Genomic DNA, 19,914 nt, shown 5'->3' with positions numbered 1-19,914 from the left:
CATTACCTACATAGATTTTCTTTACAGTTCTGGGTCACTGAAAGTTTTATTTTTAAACTGGGCTATCAGAGTCAATTAGGTCATATTTCAATGATCTATAATTGTAATATCACAACCCTTCAATCAAACTAAAAACCCTACAAACAGCCACATAGGACATTTTTAAGAAACTGTGTCATTTGTGCCTGAACATTTAATCTTTTTAAGGAGGGCACACCAATTGCGCCCCTATGCTTTGCATATATTGCATATATGGTTTATATATACACTGATCAGCCACAACATTAAAACCACCTGCCTAATATTGTGTAGGTCCCCCTCGTGCCGCCAAAACATCTCTGACTCATCGAGGCATGGACTCCACAAGACCTCTGAAGGTGTCCCGTGGTATCTGGCACCAAGACGTTAGCAGCAGATCCTTCAAGTCCTGTAAGTTGCGAGGTGGGGCCTCCATGGATCGGACTTGTTGGTCCAGCACATCTAATAGATGCTCAATCAGATTGAGATCTGGGGAATTTGGAGGCCAAGTCAACACCATGAACTCTTTGTCATGTTCCTCAAACCATTCCTGAACAATTTTTGCAGTGTGGCAGAATGCATTATCCTGCTGAAAGAGGCCAATGCCATCAGAGAATACCGTTGCCATGAAGGGGTGTATGTGGTCTGCAACAATCTTTAGGTAGGTGGTACGTGTCAAAGTAACATCCACATGAATGCCAGGACCCAAGGTTTCCCAGCAGAACATTGCCCAGAGCATCACACTGCCTCCGCCGGCCTGCCTTCTTCCCATAGTGCATCCTGTTGCCATCTCTTCCCCTGGTTAACGACACACACATGCACCCGGCCGTCCACATGATCTAAAAGAAAACATGATTCATCAGACCAGACCACCTTCTTCCATTGCTATATGGTCCAGTTCTGATGCTCACATGCTCATTGTAGGCACTTTCGGCGGTGGACAGGGGTCAACATGGGCACTCTGACCAGTATGCGGCTACACAGCCCCATACGCAGCAAGCTGTGATGCGCTGCGTGTCCTGACACCTTTCTATCATGGCCAGCATTAAGTTTTTCAGCAATTTGTGCTACATTTGCTCTTCTGTGGGATCGGACCAGACGGGCTAGCTTTCGCTCCCCACGCACATCAATGAGCCTTGGGCGCCTATGACTCTATTGCCAGTTCATCGGTAGTCCTTCCTTGGACCACTTTGGTAGGAACAAACCACTGCATACCGGGAACACCCCAAAAGACCTGCCGTTTTGGAGATGCTCTAACCCAGTCGTCAAGCCATCACAATTTGGCCCATGTCAAAGTCGCTCAGATCCTTACACTTGCCCATTTTTCCTGCTTCCAACACATGAAATTCAAGAACTGACTGTTCACATGCTGCCTAATATATCCCACCTCTTGTTTGTCATTTGGGGGTTTCGTGAGCTACCTGTCCCATAGGGTTAATTGGATCACGCCTGACTATGAGCAGCCCACCAAGAGTGTCCATTCCAGCACACCCCCATCGACCAGTCTGTTGCTCAGTCCAGTGGCCAGCACTCATCAGACACATACCACCAGTCTGTTGCTCAGCCCAGTAGCCAGCACCATCAGACATCAGTTACCAATCTGTTGCTCAGTCTGTTCAGTGCCCAGTGGCTGCCCACTTCCAGTCTGACCCCTGCCCACCGGACACCCACGTCCAGTCTGATCCCAGTCCTGCGGCCATGTCTGACCTCACCCTCTGTCCTGCAGCCATGTCTGACCTCACCCTCTGTCCTGTGGCCATGTCTGACCTTACCCTCTGCACAGACCTTTCCCTCTGCCCAGCAGCCATCACTGATATCTCCCACTACCCAGTTACCACCCAGGATCTACCTGCCTTTATCACCCTCATTACCACCCTCATCCTCTCCGAAGTTTCCACTTGCCCAGCCACTTTCCCTGACCTAAGCCCCATTATAGTTCCATCCTGCACCATATTCCTTTCTGGTCCCTTCCTCATCCCTGGGTCTGCACCCTTGTCGGTTCCCATTCCCTCACCTAGTCTGTCCTGTTTCCCTTGTCATCCGCCAAAACTATCCTAGTTCCCAAAGTTTCCACCCCGTCTGTCCTTTTTCCTGGGCCATCCTCCTGACCTATCCTGGCTCCCTAAGAGTCCACCCAGTCTGTCCGGGTGCCCTGCCCACCTTCCTAGTGCCCCCACCCTTGGTTGTTCCATCTTGTCCTGTCCTGCCCAGTTTGGACACCATGGGGGGTTACTGTCACAGTCTGGGCTGGACAGTCCCTCCTGTCTGTCTGTCTTGCCATGTGTTGGTGTGTGTGTCTGTGTTTCCCTCTCTCTCCCTTTTGTGTTTTGCAGCTGCCATGTAGAGAACGTCAGCTCTGTTGCCAGGACAACTGATTGTTTCTCCACCCAGCTCATCAGCAGCGGCACCTGTCTCCAGTTACCAGCTCCTATATATTCTCTCCTTTGTTCTGTCTTTGTTGGATTGTTTTGCTGTGTTGCAACTCTATTAGCATGTTCTGGTCTGTTTCCTGTCTCCAGTTTCGGTTGGTCTAGTTTATTTGTTTTTGGTTGTTTATTCCTCTCCCTCATGAGAGTTTTGATTTGTATTTTATTTGTTTATTTAATAAAAGCCATATTCTGCCTTCCTGCATTTGGGTCCTTCTCTCAGCACCACACACCTTGACATATATATATTTAATATTTATGGATGTTAATATAAAGTATATATAATACTGTATATATAAAGCACTACATAAGACAGTGAAAACATGATATTAAAATGTAATATAGGCAACATTTAGGTTGAATTAGATTTTTAAAATTTTATATAAACAAAGTTGTGGTGATCAATGGAGAGCAAAAGATCTAATATTCAGATGAAAACAAAAATGCTAAATAAAAAGTTAAACCTTTAAATACATTCAGTATTCTGTAAAAAATCTTAATAGTATGTCATAGGGACATGCTTAACATGAACAAACAATTTCTTCATAGAAACGACCCACATAGAAATCAGACTATAGACCATGTTCTGAAACAAAAACACACAAACAAATCACACAGTGCAGGCAGCAACACACTAGCACTGACCACCCACACACTGTTTAGTCACATATTCCAAAACCACTAAACTCCACACCAGCTGACCATCTACACACACTGATAGCTTAACTGAATGACTAGAGCTTTCAAATTGATGACAGTGATGTCACGTTTCTTAGCTTACAATGTACAGCAGGCTTCATACATAGAACTGTAAACACTGCAAGCACATATGCTGCAAGCGTCTTATGCTGATATGCTGATATATATATATATATATATATATATATATATATATATATATATATATATATATATATATATATATATATATGTGTGTGTGTGTGTGTGATTAATGAGAGTATTGAGTTGCCACGAGGGACTACTTTTTAAGCCTGGTGGAGAAAATCCGAGGAAGACCACACCTGAAAATCTGTCACTACTACCATTACAGCTACTGGTCATACTGTACTAACTCAATCTTAAAGGGATAGTCCACCCAAAAATAAAAATTCTTCATCATTTTCATGTTGCATAGGTAAATGATAGAATTTGTATTTCTGGGCAAACTATTCTTTTTGGTAGAACTGCCTAAATTTGAAGACTGCCTGACTTCTCCTCCCATAGTGCCTTTTTAAGTACTGTGCAAAATGTGACCTTGGGCAAGGTCGAGAGAGAGAGGTACAGAGAGTGAGAGAGAGAAAAAGACGGGGGGGGGGCTTAGCAGAAAGAAAGACAAACTAAGACACAATATTCCATGCGGGATGAGCGGCCCTCCATTATATGTGATTTAACTTCAATGTAAATGTTCTGCCTGGGAACTTTAAAAAGTGCTTTTTAATTACAGGTATCTGTTTAAGTCAAGTCAGATTTTTTTCACCCTGGTTTGGTTAGACCATCAAAATAACTTATAAGAGTCAGATCAGGTAGAAATACCTCCTTAAGGTAACAAATGCATGTTGTCACTTTTTACAGAGATTTTAACAAGCCTTTGAAAAAAGTCAAATAAAATGATTATTTTCAGATAAAAAGACATACGTTCATGTCACTGGGGAACTCGTCCTTTTTCATCAGGCCAGTGGCTGCGGCGATATTTCCTGCCCCAGACATCACAGCTCCACCCAGCTGAGAGGCCTGTTCCTTTGTCCTCTCCGCCACTTACCAGAGATAAATCATGACACATTATAAACACTGACACAACCAGTTTCAACACAGACACATCAATCATGGATTCAATGTTTAAAAAAAAGAAATAAGAACTTCATGCTTTACATGAAGTTTATATACTGTATACGATGCATTATTAAGCTATTCTTGTTGTAGTATAATGCATTTATAGCCTTATAATATACATTGCAATTTATTGTACCTTTAAAGAGCATGATGCATTAAAATACATTATCAATGTCCAATGTCATGTGTTTGTAAAACATGTTTTGTGATGTAACCTAAAAGAAGTGCATTCATGTGGTAACTAAATTAACTGGCTTTATTCGAGTCAAAAATGTTATTTGATCTGACTAAATTTACCTGACAATTTAGGTTACACCCACAAAAGTATATATATATATTTTTTGGATGATTAGATCAATTAGAAATAGATCCTTGAGGTAACAATTGCGAGTTACCACTTTATTCAGTGTATTGTAAATGTGGTTAAATGTATTTCCAGTGTTGGGTGTAATTTGATAACAAAATAATTAGTTACTGTAATATAATTACTTTTAGGCAACAAAAAGTAGTGTAACACATTACATTTTAAATTCTTGCAATCAGATTATAGTTACTAAGTTTTCATGAAAGTAATTATTTTTAAGTGCATTACCTGGTATAAAAATATTTCTAAAAATTATATTATTGATATGTAATACAATTAAAATGTTAATAAATATGTTCAAATGTTCATCTGTTTGCGTTTCTGTGACAGCTGAAAGTTGTGCAACCATGAACAAGGAGAAAATAGACATTATTTAGTGTTTTAGAAAGTAACTTAAAAGTAATTAGTAATGTGATTACTTTTCAATGAATTAATCATTGAAGTAATTACAAATTTAGATAAGTATTTAGTAATTTGTAGTGGATTACTCTTTTTTAGTAACTTACCCAACACTATTTATTTATAAGAAAATTGAATCATAAGTAGCGTAGTCATAAAATATCGGTATAATTATTATTGATCAGCAGATCAGTTATTTTATCGATATATTTAAGGCATCTATATATTAAAATTAGCTGACATTTAAATCAGAAGCCTAATTTGCATGCTTTCCAATTTACTCAGTTGGCCTCTGTTTAAAAGTCTGGCGTAATAGTGTTGGGAGACCACAAGGGGGTGATATAACATTTACTGAAGCCGGTCACAGGTATTACACACACAAACACAGGACGAGCTGATGAGGTGCAGCTGATGGCAGTCCAAAGTTACAAAGGTATTTGAACAAAATGAACAAAGTGACGTTGATGAGTTTGCAGGTTAGTGTATGAAACTGGTATAACTACACAAACTGTACGATTAGAAATGGTGACGTTTATGCAATATCTCTGTATGTAGCCTTGAATAGGTCTTTCATTCAAGCTGTCAAACCATAAAATGACATACTTGTGACTGAAAATACATTGCATAGGCTATATAAAAGATACATATACACAATATATCATCCAGTGATGCTAGAGTAAATAATCTTTGTCCTTTAATTATTTGGGTCGAATTGAATGGAAATCTATGCGAGTTGCGCTCTGTAGCACTTTTTGACGCTAAGCATTGGCAGTGTGTGTGTACCTTCATAGAAAATAATTGTTTCTAATTTTGACTGTTGTGCGACCCCCTTTTCATTTTCCCTGCCACTCACACTTTGTCAAAGTTGTGTTAAGAAATATTTGTAAAATATATTTGAAAAGACAGACTATGTGCAACAAACAGCCTTTTTATATCTGGAAAAAAAAATAAAAAATCACGATAAATATAGATAATCATCCGGAAAATGCATAAAAACAGCATTGATCCCAAGCCTAATTATAAGCCATTATGAATGCATTAAAGTGCATTAAGAATTTCTTTATAACGCATTATACAGTATATACAGGCTTCAGGTACAATGTTACTGAATTTGGTATTGTGATCGTGATACAGCAGGGCAGCGGCAGAAATATGCTCTATGAATTTTCTATTTTTCCTGTTTCACATTACAGCAAATAGGGTGGCCAGACATCCTGTTTTTCCCGGGACAGTCCCGTATTTAAGCACTTTTTCTAGTGTCCTGACTTATTCTGAAAAAATCGTGTTTTGTCCCGTATTTCCCCTCTCCTAAAATTTCTCTATCACCTATGTGGCTTTCTCAGTCATGTGAATATTCTAATCAAAGGTAGCCAAGGATACGGCTTGTAAAACCAATAAATAACACCATGTTATTTGAAGTACATGATTGGATTAAGCTATCCAATCACAATCCCCTATCAATAGAGCAGCAAAATAGAAAACTTTTATTCAGCATCGGTGGATTACCTCCAAAATTGGAGCTGCTCATTGGAGAACACAGAAAAACTTGAGTGGGCCCTATTGTGAGACATCACAGAGTGGAAAGACATTCAGAGCAGCCTCGAACACTTCTACTCCAGAATCCCGCTCTCAGTTTGATTGACAAAACTACGCTCTTTGATGAGTGGGCTTGCGCAAAAAACATTGTCACTCGTTGTATCACTGAGTGGAACGTGAACAAGACGGCCGTGTCTGAGAGATGGAGAGATGTTTTTCGTGAGCTGGAGAGCAACCCCATCAACATCGGAGTCTTAGCATGGTCGTGGAGATTGTTTTTATGCCTGCCCGGGACATCTGCATCTGTGGAGCGTGTGTTCTCATTATTGAACGCAGCATGGACACCGGATAAATCTTGACTCAGTGTAACATTCATGAAGGCAATGCTTTTTATACGTCTTAATTTTGGACTGCTATGCATTTTACGATAAACTCTTGAAAGACATGCGCATACTGAGAAAAATTGCTGCCAGTGAAAAGTACAAGGTGACAACAGTTACAGATGCGGATGCACCCTCTACTTCGCATTGATCTGCGCCTAGGTAAGGATACGTCAATTTCATATTTGCTGGGAGGGGGCTGTCCCGTTTTCCACAAGCAGGAATCTGGTCACCCTAGCAAATGATGACACATGATATTACACATGAACTTGGGTGATGATCATGTGTTTAATGCTTACACTCTTTAAAGGTATAACTATAAACAGAACTCTTGTTACAATTATTCATGAGGCAATGTGAATGCATTAAAGTGCATTAATAAGCTCCTTACAATGCATTACATGGGTCTACACATAATTCAAGGACAGTGATAAAAAACTGAGTAATAATTGTGACAATGTTTAGAGATGTTGAGATGAAAGGACAGGAGCTAATCCAAGAGGAATACACTCCATTCATTTTCTAGCTTTCCATCTGTCCAACACAGTTTTATTATTTTTTTTTATATCCTACTGAAATATCAGCTAGGCTCAGAACTATTTGTCTCGGTTCCACTTTGTGGATGCACACATGCCCTTTGTACACTTTAAATGAGACGATTTTATTATTTACAAGACAAGACTGAAGTCATTTTGTAAAATCACCTTACCGTTTGCAACACTGTCTTTGGTCTTGTTGCCTGAAAGCACAATAAAGAATAAAGACAAATCATTTGCACAGCTTAAGACTATACTGAAACACACACTAAATTAGTCTTCTGAAGGAATTGTGATAAAGCAGTAAGCAGGTACATAATACAGACAGGGAGTAAGTGTAAAGACAATGTGAAATACAAGGCCTGAGTAGCTTCATTTAAAGGTTCACTGAGAAATCATTAGAGCTAATAGAAACCGTAGCTCAGACCTGTCACTGTAACCGCTCAGCATGAGTGAATTAAAACTCACAAGTTTCTACTAGGATGGGATTCTACTATCAGTCTGTGTATGCTTCTTAGAAGAGAGAAGAAGGATTGAAAGAGAGTGGAGATGTTTTAACTAGAGTCATTCATCTATGGCTCATTCATTACTAGTGATGTTTTTTATCTACAATACTTGAGTCATCAAACCACAAAGTTACTTCTTGAAGGCAGTACGTCTTGGTAACACATGCACAATGTACCAGAAGAAGAATTTTTGATTAAAAAGGATGATTAGATTTGCTTTATTTGGTTATAGCAACTAGTGCCCGACCGATATATCGGTCGGCCGATATTATCAGCCGATACTAGCCTTTCACCAATATATCGGTATCGGCATATATGTTTACCGATATGCGCAGATATGAAAACCTTTTTTCAGAACATATAATGCAGAAAACAATGCTTTAGAATTGGTGTCATTACGTAGTTTGTCCAGCAGACCGCGTTCAGACTCCATTGTTTACAGAGCTGACTCTGAACTGATGGTGGCTCTGCAGACAGGGCGGAGTTAAGCAGTGCGGAGTTAAGCGGTGTCTTCTCTGTAAGTTGCTAACTAGTTTGTGAAATACATACTGGAAAGTTAATAAACAATGACCCCATCATTTTCCCTTTTCAATATAACTAATATAACATTAACCCTGTCCCTGACAACCATGTCACTCATGTTTATCACACCTGTTTGCTATGTTAGCCAGCTATAGTTTGCCAGTGCCGTCAGTAACGTAGCAGATTGAAAGGTAAACATAAGAACATCTTTTTGCAGCTCAGCAGACAATGGTGGATTGTGTCTGTTCAGTGTTGATTTCACGCTATGTTGTTACCTGGTTGGTGAGACGCAATGCTGGTCCATCTTTTACTCTCTGTGACAACGAGCTCATAGCTAAATAGCTAACCACGTAGCTACTTTCATTGCTTGTCAGCTGAGTGGAAGCTAATGTGTAAACATTCACCAAACTGTTTTATTCAGGATTCACAATTTGGTACCCCCTTCAACCGAACTATTCCAGTTGTTGCATTTACAAAATGTAATATTTAAAAGTCTGGTTTTCCACTGTTGAAAGTTTCCTCTGAACTTGTATAGCAGAATACGGTGTAACACCGCTGCCATTGTTTATCTCTTTACTCGGCAGGTGTAAATGCTTCTTGTTTTACAACCTACCTATAATTGACTGGCAGTATTAAAATAGTCAGCATTTGACTGATACTAAACAGTACTGTTGTTTATTTAGCTATTTATTTTATTTTTATTTATTCTTTATTTTAATGGTCAGCATTGAATGATACTAAACATACAGTACTGATGTTTATTTAGCTATTTATTTTATTTGAATTTATTCTTTATTTTAATGGTCAGCAATTGACTGACACTGAACATACAGTTCTGATTTTTATTTAGCTATTTATTGTATTTTTATTTATTGATTCTTTATTTAAATGGTCACAAACTGACTTATACTAAACAGTACTGATGTATATTTAGCTATTTATTGTATTTTTATTTATTATTTATTTAAATGGTCAGCAACTGACTGATACTGAACATTCAGTACTAATGTTTTTTAAGCTATTTATTGTATTTTTATTTATTCTTTATTTTCTCAGTGTTCATTTCTAGAATTTGTTGACAATGTATAATAATAATATCAAATATTCTTTGATAAAAATATTTGTTTAAGAAAGCAACCTTCTGAGTACCTTTGGATAGTCATATCGGTGCAAAATCTGTGAACAATCCACATAGAAAAGGTCTGTTTTCATTTCAGCTCAAAAATTAACTATATTGGCCACATAATCGGTGAATTTCCCCCCTCTAAATTCGGTATCTGTCTCAATAATCCCATATCGGTCGGGCTCTAATAGCAACATGATCATGCAGGAAATTGACATGGTGCTTCTGATTTTCAAGTACCCTGAAATCGACCACATTCTCCCAAATTACTGACAAGTGTCATCCCCCATAAGACATTTTTGCATCAATTCAAATGTGTTCTCCTTTCCCCATGGCACTACTGATAGCTTGTTGTGCACAACCTCTGAGACATAGATTCTGGTCCCATGGAAACCAGGAAGTAATCGAGTTCACATGAATAATGGTAACCACAATTCTGAGGGTTCCTTTTTGATCTAAGATTACATTTTTACTCCACTGACGGTTTGGTTTAAGGTTGGGGTTTGGGTGTAGGGTTAATAAAATATGCATTTCTGTTGACTGTATTACATAATTTAAATTTTACTACTTGCTTTCGGTGCCACTCTGTGGGCATTTCACCTCAACAACACTACCAGCTTTGGCCACTGGGGGCAGTGGTTTGAATTTCAGTAAGCACAAACTGATTTCAGCAGCAGAATTTGTTACCTACTGTTGGCTTATTTTATGAGATTTTGACTTATTCTAGGGGGTCATAGGTGGCCAGGGCGTTGCAATGGAGTTTGTTGTCTTGCAGTTGCAAGGGTGTTCTGGGTGGTTTCTAGGTGATTGCTTAAGCCAAGTTTACACGACACGACTTGCAATCGGCACCCTGCGACTCACAGTTCTGTTTTTCATCATGCTGGTGCGAACACTTCAGGACTGTAGTGTATCAACTACATGACCATATGTCCCGACTAAGACCATAAGTACACCTGGTATTGAGATGCATTTTGGGTGATGTTTAGAGCAGAATTCTTTAATTAAATTTAGTTAATTTAGTGCAGTTAATGTAATTGCGCTTCTCATGTGCATGCTTCTCATATCTGTGTCCCTATTGTGCATGTTCATGCATTCGGATTTCACATCATTTGATTATTTACCTTAAATGCGGCTGTAAGTGGCAAAAAAAACAGCCATTATAGCTGCCTTTAGCGTTGTCCCATTTCTAAAGGATCGCCCAAAATGCATCTTAAAATTAAAACAGTGAAAATCATTCACAAACTCGTTTATTCTTGATAACATATGTCAGCAAACAAAGAACAGCTCTCGCCCGATTTTGCGCTTATTGGCACCATTTGCAAAGGAAAAAAATATTAAAAACAGTGTGTATAGGGAGATGTGGATGAGATTTTATTTTATTTTATTATTATTTTTGTCTCCTGCTACCCAATACCTTGCTCTCCTCTTTCAACAAACATTAAAGAATGGCTCGCACCCATTTTGCTATTTGCAAAAGGAAACATAATAATAATAATAATAATAAAAAAAGCTGATAATAATAATAAAGTCAGTGGATAAGGAGATGTGGGTTAATTTTTTTAATTTTTTTTAAATAATTTTTGTCTTCTGCTACCTAAAAACTTGCTCTCCTCTTGCCCTCTCATTATTTAATTGGCTATGGCTCACTGTCCATCTTTCACTCGCCGGGACAGTGCGCACACCTGAATACAAGACGTCTAGATATCAAGCAGTTTTGAAAACTGTCGTAGCATCTGGGACTTGTCTTGGCCTGTCACAGGAGTGCACACACAACAAAACCATTCGTCGTGAGATTCGAGACTTCTCGTCGCACACCAGTCGCCAACTCAAAACATTAATGGAGATGAGCTTGAGTCATGTAGTGTACACTAGGCTTTACTAGCACAATTTACTGGCTTCAAGTCCCTTTGATATTCTGATCCCTAAATAAATCTTGGGCCCCTTCTTCATTGTAAGTCTTTAGGATCTTTTTCAGCCTGATTTCATAAAAAATATGTCACTGAAATGTTGTCCTAAACAGATGAGGTTTTTAAGGTTAATGCCTAACCTAACCCTAACCAATAGTGTCATAAAAAGCAAATGTGACTTGAAAAATGCAATTGCTGAAGCAACCACTTCATTTTGATGTGCTTTTATGACACTTTTGTTTCACGTTTTGACTTATGTGCTTTTCTGGACTTCCTTCATTTTGCAAGTGCAATGCTCCATCAGTTAAGGTACCATGCAACTTGATCGTGCCGAAATATGTTCATAAATGTAGTTGGTTGTGTAATATGAATGATAAAATTAATTTACTTACAAGTCATGCATTTTAGTAAAACTGTTCTCAATTTGTATAAACTTTTTAAAACAAATTAATTGCACTGTTTTCTGTGATTAATCATGGTACATTAAAAGAAACATTAAAATATAATTATAAATATATTAACTTTGTACTTTGTCTCAAAGAACTTGCAAGAAATTGGTTAGTCAACATTTAATTATTTTAATATGTACGTTACAATTTTCAAATTTGTCAAAAAAACAAAACAAAAAAAACCAATTGTGGATATAGTTAAATTAGATACATTTTTACAGGTATAAATCTTTGACAAAAAGGTATTTTTACATGCCATAAAATGAGTGGAATGCTGTAATTAAAAGTTAGGCAAAATCGTCTGCCGTTTTCCAATGGACTTTAATACAACATAGGATCAAATGGGCAGATTTAATTTATGTATATCAAGCTTTATTGGTAAGAAAAACTTAAGTGTACACTGCAAATACATTATTAGATACTATACATACAGATATAAAACGAATTAAATGCTGAAGTTTAAAATCTTAAAACGATTATTTTCTCTGGTTGCCGTTCAGTCTCGTGTACACGCTGGGTCTCTCTCATGCGGTTTTGCTTTTGACAGTGTTTGACAGTGAGTGAGTGTTTTATCGAGCGATGCAAAGAGATATGGCAGCTTGCCCATATATCTCCCACACCTGGCTCACTGCTTGCGGGTGCAGTCTCCATTTTCTGTACAGTAAATCAGCTCCGGTGTTTGCCGGGAACATGCGTCGCACGTAATAAGCACGCACCTTTCACAAAATCTGTTTCTGTGCTAGGGTGTGCAGTCGAACGTGTACCTCATGGAATTATATATGCCAGTTTTAGCCACAGGAAGAGGGGAAAAACATTAGTGAAGTTTTTAGGAAGTGAAAAAAAAAAAAAAAAAAGGATACTGTCAACTATTAATTGCAGAATTTATCAAGCTAAATTTCCCAGCTCTAGTCATAAGATATAGCATTGTGTGAGGAACAGGGCAACAATGAAGTGTTTATGAACTGCTAATCTGATGTTTTTACTTGTGATTTGTGTGAAAGTAAATAAAAGTCATAGTTGTTGTAGCACCTCTAGTGTTCATTTCACCAGGAAACAGCGGCAATATGTAGTGAGCCGTGTAAAAATAATTTTTCAAAAATCTAGGTATAGCAATGTGATTTTATGAAACCAGGTTGAATTTTTTTGGCCCATGTTATTGTCCAGCATGTAAAAAATGTTAAGTCCAGTCGATTAGAAAAGTAATAGGAAACCTTTCCTCAACAATCTGCACAACTCAAGGTATCATTAATGTCAGGTACATTTTATTTATGTAGTGCTTTTCACAACACACATCGTTTCAAAGCAGCTTTGCAGAAGATGATGCTGTAACAGAAAATTATGCTGTAGTATCTGTCTATAAAGCCCATATCGAGCGGTTTAAATGAAAAACCTGATTTAAAATCATGCTTTAAAATGTATTTGTCTTTAGGCCCCCAGTGAACAAGCCAAGAGTCTGTAACACAAACAGTGCTGGGCGAGGAAAGCGCCAAAATGTAATACTTATGGTTAGGGGTATGTTCAAATGAGCAATAGTATTAGTGATGCTTGCCTTAGCAAGCCCCACTAAATGTATAGGTGGGAATATCTAGCTCAATATATTGATGAGACCACACACATTGGAAACCATTTAGGAAATAAACATGAATTGGACAGGAAATGAGAGAGGTTTAATAGTGATGGGACAGAAGAGCCCCTGTGACATCAGCAGAGAGGCCACTGTATGTCTTCCTCTATCCTCAGCTGGGTTGGTGGCACATGTGCATTTCAGTGTGTGATGGAGCAGCTGTTGTACAAGGTGGAAGGAGAACCTATCAGAAAACTGTCACCCCTCCTCCACACACTAACGCACACTCTCAAGGCCAGTCACCTAGCAGTGAACATGAGGTTGCTGTGCTTACACTGGACAACCACGTCCAGTGTAAGCACAGCAACCTCGTGTTCACTGCAAGAAAATGACAGCAACTGTACAAAGCACAAATACCACAGACAGGAAGATCTGCTATGTGTTTGTAGAGCAACCACAGATGGACTGGCGATATCTGGGCTAATTGTCTCTCCCTGGGAGGCTGGTGGCACAGACGTGAGAATTATTTTGTGGAGGGATTGTATTATTCATTCATTTCAACGTCAAAACAGAAGAGTATGAATGAATGTTGTCACTGGGGATGATGTGCTGGGCAGAATGCATGAGCACTAAAAGGGTAAGTTCATACAAACATGACAATTCTGTCATTTTTTACTCACCCTCATGTTGCTTTAAACCTGTATAACTTTATTTTCCTCCATGAAACACAAGAGTATACAAATTTGAAGAATGTTGTCACTGCTATTTCTCTGAAATAAGAGTGAATGGGGACTGAGGATGTCAGTTGCCTAAAATTTTGCCCAACATCTCCTATTGTGTTCCCTGAAAGAAAGAATGTCAAATGTGTTTGAAACGACTAGAGATTGAGTAAATGATAACAGAATTTTTATTTTTGGGTGGACTATCCCTTTAAAATCAAGTGCCCTCTGAGTCTCCAAAGACTCAAATATGGCAAGTCAACAAACAAGATCAACTTCTCGTCTTATTGATCAAAGCGCACAGGCATCAAGCAGACCTACCTATAATAATTTCAGATAAGCTTAAAAAGATAGATTTCCCATCTGTAAGCTCCACAATGAAATAATTTGGACTGTCATTGTTTTCTGTTTACATTCTGAGAGCTCTTTGTCATCTGTGCTATACACATAGAGTTCTGTGAGCTCATGGAATTGTGTGACATGTGGTCTGTAAGGCTTTTTTCCAGCCCGACAGGAGATCAGAGAGATGTTGGATCTGCTCCAGAAGTCAATGATGTCATGGTGGTGCTATAGTTTCTCTCTTAAATAACGAGTACATTAAAAAGATAAAGTTACATTAGGTGTATTTTCTCTATGTATAGTTTATGTTATTCTATAACAAATCCCAGTACAGTATCTTGACTGATTTTAATTTTGCAGATGTAAAATCCATAGATGAATAAGCAGCGTTGGGACATGTATTAATAAGAGTTAAAAGGCAGTATATTTCAGTAGGTCTGCTATGATCATATGTATTGTACCGTGAAAATATTGGCAATACTGACCAGTGATTGAGAGCGATCTTACACCACATAAATTTGCGCAATAGATCACTGCCAATGGCACTAATGATATGAGTAGATGGCAAATAACATGGACTTTAATTTTTTTTCAACATCAAGATTTTAAATGAACATTTATATGAATGTATAAGGGAAAGTGTGTATTTTTGGTGCTGTGATTAGTCGCCATTTTTCTTAAAGGGATAGTTCACCCAAAAATGGAAAATAAACTCTCAGCATTTATTCACCCTCATGCCATCCCATATGTGTATGACTTTTTTCTAGAGTGCTAGATGGCGCTGTAGAAAGTGGAATCGAGCTTGAAATCATGATCATGCCTAGAGACTGCAATGACAAGATGGAGTTTTGTTTTGGTCTGTTCTCACCCAAAACCAACTGGTTCGCTTTAGAAGATTAAACCACTGGAGTCTAATGGATTATTTTTATGCTGACTTTATCTCCTTTTTGGAGCTTCAAAAGGCCTGATCACCATTCACTTGCATTGTATGGACCTACAGAGCTGAGATATTCTTCTAAAAATCTTTGTTTGTGTTCAACAGCAGAAAGTAAGTTGTACACATCTGGAATGACATGAGGGTGAGTAAATGAAGTAAGAATTTTCATTTTTGGGTGAACTATCCCTTTAAGCTTTCTTTTTTCAGTTAATTTAAATAGTCCTGTGGTGTGACCAATGATTTTATGAAAGTACAAATATTGCCTGTTGTTTTTAAATAAATACTGTATGAGGTCATGAAAACTGCCTGTCTAAGAATTATACAAGAAATAGAAAAATGTGTTTAAAAAAGCTCTTGATGAAGTATTGTATGTCATATCACCTTGCGATTAATTATGTAGTATAGTATATCACCTCACCTTAGTGTGATTATTTATATGAAAAATAAGTTAAAAAATCAATGCAATTAATCATGCCCCTGACCCGTAATTAAATTCCGTAATAAGGTATGTTCCTACCATTGAAACAATTCTTGCTTTATGTACCACCTTGATGTTTTTGCGAATCTGTGGCAGTTAGGGGCAGTTAGCTCAACTCCAGCTGTACAGGCAATACGCCTAATCAAACCAGCGAGAGCTTTTGTGCTGCCTTGGACTGGGCTCAACAGAATAAGGGATCTCGGGATGCGTTTTTCAATGTTTGAAACCATGTTTAACTTGACCCAGCATCCTAAAAACATAGCACTTATGACTAGAGATGCTGAAAACTAGTGAGGCATGAGTACATGTACAACTGGGTACATAGTCTAACAATTAAAAATAGTGCAGACGGAATAGGCCAATAACAGGGTACTGTTCAATGATATGGAAAAAACAAACAAACAATATTTTGTTTTTTAAAACCACTTTTTGTATTGTCTAAATGCTTTACTTGTCTGTTGCCACAATATATGTACATGATGTAATGTATTTGAATCTAAATTATAGGCTTAATATTTTATATATGTATATTAGGGATGAACCAGTACCGATACTTTTATCGGAATCGGGTTCGATACCATGCTCATTTACTAGTACTCGTACTCGTAAAAATGCTCCAATACCAAAAACCGATACCATCTGACGTCCAAATGTCATTAAGTAAACATTCAGCACACAGATTAAAATCGCATCATGTACTAGTGAGATTATTTAACAGCAAAAGCTGCGATTTAATGAAATAAATATATAGTTTGCACATGCAGCATTTTAAATGTGAGTGCTTGTGAATGTGTGGAGCTGGTGTTGTGCAGGCATAGAGACACAAACTGCTCATACACGGAAAACACTATTATGAGCATTGCATACTGTTTGTAGCAGATGACAGCAGGCAGAGCGCTAATTCATTTTTTAGCACGAGTCATATAGCGACTACATATTTATTTAAATAGCAGCCTTTTGTGGTTTAATAATCACTGTGATTCATGTAGTGACCTGCTTTTTCGGATTGTGAATCTGCCGTGATTATGTCAGAGCTCCTTGGTCTAACATCACAGAAACACTTCAAAATAAAAGCTCCGCCAAAATAAAAGCTCAATTTAAAGGAAAAAAATATGACAGAAATAAATCACTACTGTATAGCTATGTAATATTCACTGTTATACTACAACAACAACTACTACTACCACTACTACTCCTAATAAATCAATGGTAACTGTATTATATTTAGCAATATCTCACATCTGTGATGCTCTATTATGCAGCACTTTATTTGACAAAATATAACTCCAAAATTGTATTTAGGATTGTGCTGTATAAAATAATTTAATTTGATAAAAATAATACAATTTCATGTTGAACATTAATTGCTATACTTTCATTTGATTAAAGTTTTAATTAATTTATTTATTTAAACACAATTTTGATGATAAAATTTAAATAAATGGCTGATATTGAGTTCAGAAAAAAATACAGGTATTGGACTCGGTATCGGCCAAAAAAAGTATCGGCACTCGTACTCGTTCTAAAAAAAATGGTATCGGGACATCCCTAATGTATGTGTGTGTGTGTGTGTGTGTGTGTGTGTGTGTGTGTGTGTGTGTGTGTGTGTGTATATATATATATATATATATATATATATATATATATATATAATTCCTCTATTATTTATATACTAAATTATCTTTATTTAATGGCCTTTATCGGTAAATATTGACGTGATTTATTGTGATTAATTCAATAATTGCTTTGTCAATTGACAGACTTAGTTTTGATAACTAAATAAATATTGAATAAAAAGGGCCAAACACAAAACTAAAGCAGGCTCTCAAAGTAAACTCAAGTTCTCAACTGGTGGGTTGCAGGTCTGTTTTGATCGGGTCAAGGACAGCAGGGAAAATTAATGCAAATAATAAAATGCAACTATACATACAATTGTGCATAGCTATGATAACAAAATAAAGAGGATTTATTTATCCTACTCAGCTCAAATAATTTTGTATATTACTGGGCCTATGCAGTTCATGGCAATGATACCAATTAATATTTAATTTTAAGGACAATTTGGTTTACTTTTGTACAGTTTTGGTGCTATGTTGGGTCGCCACTTGATGTACAATCCTGAGTCATGAAGCAAAACCAGCTGAGAACTACTGCTCAAGATTCAATGACTCTGGAAAAAAATATGATGAATGTAAGAGGCCTTGAAACCCCCACCCAGTTTCTCAGCCAATCACAAAATTACACAATAGTGCCTGAACCTATAGCGATGCTCTAAGAAAAACTAGTGAAACAGACAGCAACCCCCTGCTGGCCCACAGGCTTTAAGCTTTGTGGTCCCCTCCCACTCGCACCGAGCCCGCGCTTGAATCGTGATATGCATGCATTAAAAAAAAGAGCATTATATGCTCCGTGTCTTACCCATAAACATCACGCCTTCCTTGGTCTTCTCTGCAGCGACCGCAACGCCTTCCTTGGTTTTCTCTGCGGCCGCTGCCATGCCCTCTTTAGCTTTAGAAAGCCCCTTCATAAAAACATCCATCTTGACCCCTCTGCATCCAAGAAAGCAGTGTGAAAACAAATCAAAGATGGTGTTACACTATACAATAAATGTAGAATAAAATGAAATTGAAAGCAATATTAAGACGTGGTGTGTGCGCGCTTGTGTGTGTGCACGCGCTGAGTGCGTTCTAACCAGCCTATCAGTGGAACAATAAGGAGTATAATTTCCCTGAAGATAAAACACGTTATTCGCCCATACATGCGCAGAATGAGACGAGAACATTTACATCATTTCTGTCTGTGTTAACAACACGGTTTCAAAAGTGTTCATGATCAAAAACTCATTATTTATTACTCAACTCATAATGAAGGAGAAAATGCTTATTTCATGGTAAGTATTTGATATATAGTAGTGTAGCGAGAGACATATTTTAGGCATGTGTAAATTAAAAATGGCATATGACTTTTTTTTTTTATTTATAGTACTGTTAATTAAAACACATTTTTGTACAGCTAACAAACGCATTTATGCATTAAAAGCACTACAATTTGTGTCGACACATCACTGGCAATGTTTAAGATGGCTATTTAATAAAAATAAAATTAAAAATTAAAAAAAATAATAATAAAAAAACAGATCTTGCACTACTCACATACAATATGGTGTCACCTCTCCAATGTCCTCACACAGGAGAATAGCTCGACACGACTTGGTTTAATTAAATCACAAAACACAACAATCGCCTGTTTAAGCATCAGGTTGTATATACATTTATCAAGCAATGTTTTAATTTTATCACACCAGTACGCAAATGCTCGTTTCCATCGACAGCTAGCATACAGTTTTTATTTATTTATTTTTTTTATGTCCTAACACGAGCTCTCCGTCAGTATTTTCACACGTCGCGAGATATCAGAGCACGTTCACAGAAAACGCTTTCATAGATGTTTTGATAATTAAAAACGTACCTTTTAAAGCACCTTCTTCGTCCTCAATTGCGTAGTAGATTGCAATATCGTTGAAGGAAATGTTACACTACGATCTGACGGTGGGCCTTCCTCTAGATGTGCTCAGCCAATCAGGAGGAGAGGATGAGACGATCGACGCAGGTCATGGTATTGATCATGATGGGGGTGTCAGACCCCAGCCATAATGGCAACAACCAGTGCCATATTAAGACTAATATTGCATCCTCTTATAATGTCTGTAACTTTGATTAAAACTGTACATTTGAGAACGCCAAGAGGGCAAATCTGATTCATACTGTAGGCTACTCTTTCAAGTATATATTATATATTTATATTATAAACACCATAAGTGACAGAAGAACATATCTGTCTGTCTGTCTATGAAATCATAGAAGACAACATTGTGTAATGTG

At 37.5% G+C, this 19,914-nt stretch overlaps 1 protein-coding gene across 2 annotated transcripts in view; it reads right to left on the bottom strand.

Moving 5' to 3' along the window:
* LOC127413294 (beta-synuclein-like) overlaps positions 1-19,657 on the bottom strand; it is a 35,235-nt gene extending 15,578 nt beyond the window's left edge. The window contains exons 1-5 of one of the 2 annotated variants that reach the window (XM_051650302.1): positions 19,502-19,579; positions 19,186-19,241; positions 18,452-18,582; positions 7,663-7,692; positions 4,080-4,198 (exon numbers count right to left, since the gene is read on the bottom strand). In XM_051650302.1, coding sequence (XP_051506262.1) covers positions 4,080-4,198; positions 7,663-7,692; positions 18,452-18,572 — 270 coding nt within the window. In that variant the 5' untranslated portion in view covers positions 18,573-18,582; positions 19,186-19,241; positions 19,502-19,579. Of the gene's footprint in view, positions 1-4,079; positions 4,199-7,662; positions 7,693-18,451; positions 18,583-19,185; positions 19,242-19,501 lie in introns of both variants that reach the window. The other variant, XM_051650301.1, reaches the window with a different exon arrangement.
* Positions 19,658-19,914: the final 257 nt, after the last annotated feature.

The sequence above is a fragment of the Myxocyprinus asiaticus genome, chromosome 22, assembly GCF_019703515.2.
Source record: "Myxocyprinus asiaticus isolate MX2 ecotype Aquarium Trade chromosome 22, UBuf_Myxa_2, whole genome shotgun sequence".
Lineage (NCBI taxonomy): Eukaryota > Metazoa > Chordata > Actinopteri > Cypriniformes > Catostomidae > Myxocyprinus > Myxocyprinus asiaticus.
Note: the sequence above shows the minus strand (reverse complement) of the source record. Positions and strands in the feature narration are given on the sequence as shown.